General features: G+C 36.2%; 1 protein-coding gene across 1 annotated transcript; it reads left to right on the top strand.

The window, feature by feature from the left end:
• Positions 1-1513: 1513 nt before the first annotated feature.
• LOC111218068 (olfactory receptor 6N2-like) lies at positions 1514-2440 on the top strand. Its single transcript, XM_022740160.1, has one exon. It carries the CDS (start codon positions 1514-1516, stop codon positions 2438-2440), a length of 927 nt encoding a protein of 308 aa, XP_022595881.1.
• The last annotated feature ends 837 nt before the right edge of the window (positions 2441-3277 follow it).

Here is a 3277-nt window from a genome sequence, read left to right as displayed (position 1 = left end):
ACGTGACCAACGAAACTTCGGTTGCGCACACACACACACAAACGCGGCGCATTTCCGCGGGTTCATGAAGCACTCAACCATTCCAGCGAAGCCTCGACGTCTCACGTGACATCTAGGTGTGAATAATCCAGCGGCTGCCTGGGAGAGTTTGAGCCCTATGGCAACGCCCGGGTTCGAGTGAATTCATGAGTTTTACTGGTTTACAAAAGGGAAATTCTCCAAATCCACAATGAAAAATCTTATCTTTATTGTTTTTATGTTATTTGGAGGATGCAGTGGAACAGTTTTTTTTAATTTATGTATCAATGTATTTATTCATTAATTCATTCATGTATTCATCCATTCATTTTTGCTTCAAGGAGATTCGTGTTGGTCGGTTGTGAAATGTTTTGCGACACTTGTGCTTTTCCTCACATTGAACAGGAGATGTCCCCATTGAACTCTGATGTGAAGAGCTTCGAGTAATGAACCATTCTGAGATACAACTGTGTTGAAAGCTTTGCTGATTCGGAAAGCTTCACTTGATTGTCACTAGATAATACTTTATTCTAAGTATTTCAGTCTACAAATATTAATCACATCGACAATAAACTTAGCTTTCACCGCTGCGCTAGCTACACGCACCTCTCTTCTTCATCATGTGCTCCTAGTTCTCTCCTTCCTATTTTTCCTTCAAGCTGATATCTGATCGGCCAAGAGTACAGCTCTGCCTGAAAACAGATTAGTTTAGATCACATCACTCAAAACAAACTGAAAGCATATTGGATGAATAAACCGAACATTGTGAGTCCGAACAACACAAAAGAGATATAGATTCACTGGCATATAAAATAAAACACTCTTTTATTTAGCTTTATTTTGGAGGAAGGAGGCAAAACTTCTTTTTGTTGCACCACAGTCTCCATTTTGTTAATCTGCTTCTGCATATTAATTTTAAGAGTGACGCCAAAGCAACATACAGAGATTAATGTAACTGCAGAAAATCATTCACGGGATTAACATGATTTCTGCGCGTGCTTGGAAAACCCAAACATTTCCTTCCCAAATCTTTTTACCAAGTTGTGAAAGGCTTCACAATGACACTTTTCAGCCCTGGCCTTTTGGCCTCCTGACACATAAAGCGTTTTCCCAGTAAACTAGTGGGGGCCCTGTTGTGGAGTTCAATGTCCTCCTTGAAACACGGAAAGTTTTCCCAACCTTTAAGCAACTCTATCTTCAACTTTTGGCCTCCAGAGTTTGAGGGCGCTGTTTATGTGTTAGCAGGTGTTGTTAAGGAGTAATGAGATCCATGGAGGATGAAACAATCTGATAAAAAACATTCCACAGACCTAAACAGTCCACTCTCTGAATACTGGAGATGAACACACTCTAAGTGGTCAGGTAACTGTAAATGAAAAAACTCTCAGGTACAGGTTACATGTTAATTCAGTTTGCAGAGTGATAGTTACTGCCTCTATTATTACTTGCATTTGCCTGTTATGTAATCTGCCTCTTCTATTCATGAGGTTAATTAATGGATGATGAATTTAATGTGACCTTTGTAACTCTTGGTGGGCATGTGGATGTTGACAAATACAGATATATTTATTTTATAATTATATTTATGGTATATATTCTAATAATCTGCAGTAATTCTACAATCGTATACCTGATCTGGATTCACCAAAACCTCCATGAGCCTATGTACATTTTCATTGCAGCTGTGTTACTGAACTCTGTTCTTTTGAGCACTGTTATCTACCCAAAGCTTCTGATTGACTTTTTATCTGAAAAACAGATCATATCTTATTCAGCTTGTCTCTTTCAGTATTTCATGTTTTATTCGTTAGGTGGTTCAGAGTTCTTACTCTTGGCAACCATGGCCTATGACAGGTATGTGTCTATATGTAAACCTCTGCAATATCCAACTATCATGAGAAAAACCACTGTGAGTATATTCTTGATTTTAGCTTGGCTCCTGCCTGCCTCTCAGGTTGCACTGCCAACTGGATTGATTGCTAATAAAAAACTCTGCAGCTTTACTTTGAAAGGAGTTTTTTGTAACAACACAGTTTATGAACTTCAATGTGTTGTCTCAAGTGAACAAATTATATATGATATGGTAATTTTACTAAATATTGCACTTCTCCCTGTGCTTTTCATAATTTTCACATACACCAGGATACTTATAATCTCCTACAGAAGCAGTAGAGAAGTCAGGAAAAAAGCTGCACAGACCTGTTTACCTCACCTGTTGGTTTTAATCAACTTCTCCTGTTTGTGTGCATATGATGTTATTACAGTTCGGTTGGAATCAGATTTTCCAAAAACTGTACATTTAATAATGACGTTACAAATTGTAATCTATCACCCTCTCTTTAATCCAATAATGTATGGACTAAAAATGAAAGAAATCTCTAAACAGCTCAAGAGGTTGTTCTTTCCAGCCAAAATCATCTGATGTATTAAAACTAAAGCAAATGTACAGACATCTCTTCTGTGATGTAATAATGGGATATTTTAAATGTATTTTGATTTATTCTTTCTATGACTAATGCACAGTAAAGAATATTGTGAACCTTTTTGATTTTTTTATATGTTGTTAGTGTTCAGGTTTCCTTTTCATTTTCATACATTAACAACTAAATCTAAATTATGATGGTATTTTCTGACATGAATTACAATTATTTTCACACAAAATGCTATTTTAATCCCGCTCAAGTATATATGCAAATATACCTAATATTCATATAAATACTGTATATGACTATGAATAGTTCTGGGCTCATTGATTAAGCTTACAATGGCAATGAATTGAAGAAATGTTTTTAAATGCTCTGGGTTCATCTTGTGTGTGAACAGCCTTAAACACAGGAGTGTGCACAGATCATTCTTTTTTCTGTTGTGTTTTATTTCCTTATTTAGAAATACATTGAATTCACTGAAAGGGGCTTCTTACTTACAATGACCTGTTAACATTATTGTCCTTATTGAAAAGGTTGTGATTGTAAGTTCATGCCATCTGAAACAAAATAAAAAATATAATAAACAAAGAATTTATGTGCAGCACACATACAGAGGAAGCAGACAGCTGGCCATGCAAACCAGAGGCTGGGTCTGACGATGCAGCCAGCAGTGCTAGATTTGTCATTTATAACTACATACATGTAATACATAACTTTGGTCATGTGGGTGAATACGTTAGAAAACTTAACAGATAAAGAATACATGAAATGGAACTATTTACAAAGCCTTAAGTAGGAACAAATCATTTAAAACATAAGGTGAACTACAGACA

The sequence above is a fragment of the Seriola dumerili genome, unplaced genomic scaffold (assembly GCF_002260705.1).
Source record: "Seriola dumerili isolate Sdu_G_001 unplaced genomic scaffold, Sdu_1.0 BDQW01000052.1, whole genome shotgun sequence".
In the NCBI taxonomy this organism is placed as follows: domain Eukaryota; kingdom Metazoa; phylum Chordata; class Actinopteri; order Carangiformes; family Carangidae; genus Seriola; species Seriola dumerili.
The sequence above is the reverse complement of the archived record's forward strand: the minus strand, read 5'-3'. Positions and strand labels throughout refer to the sequence as shown.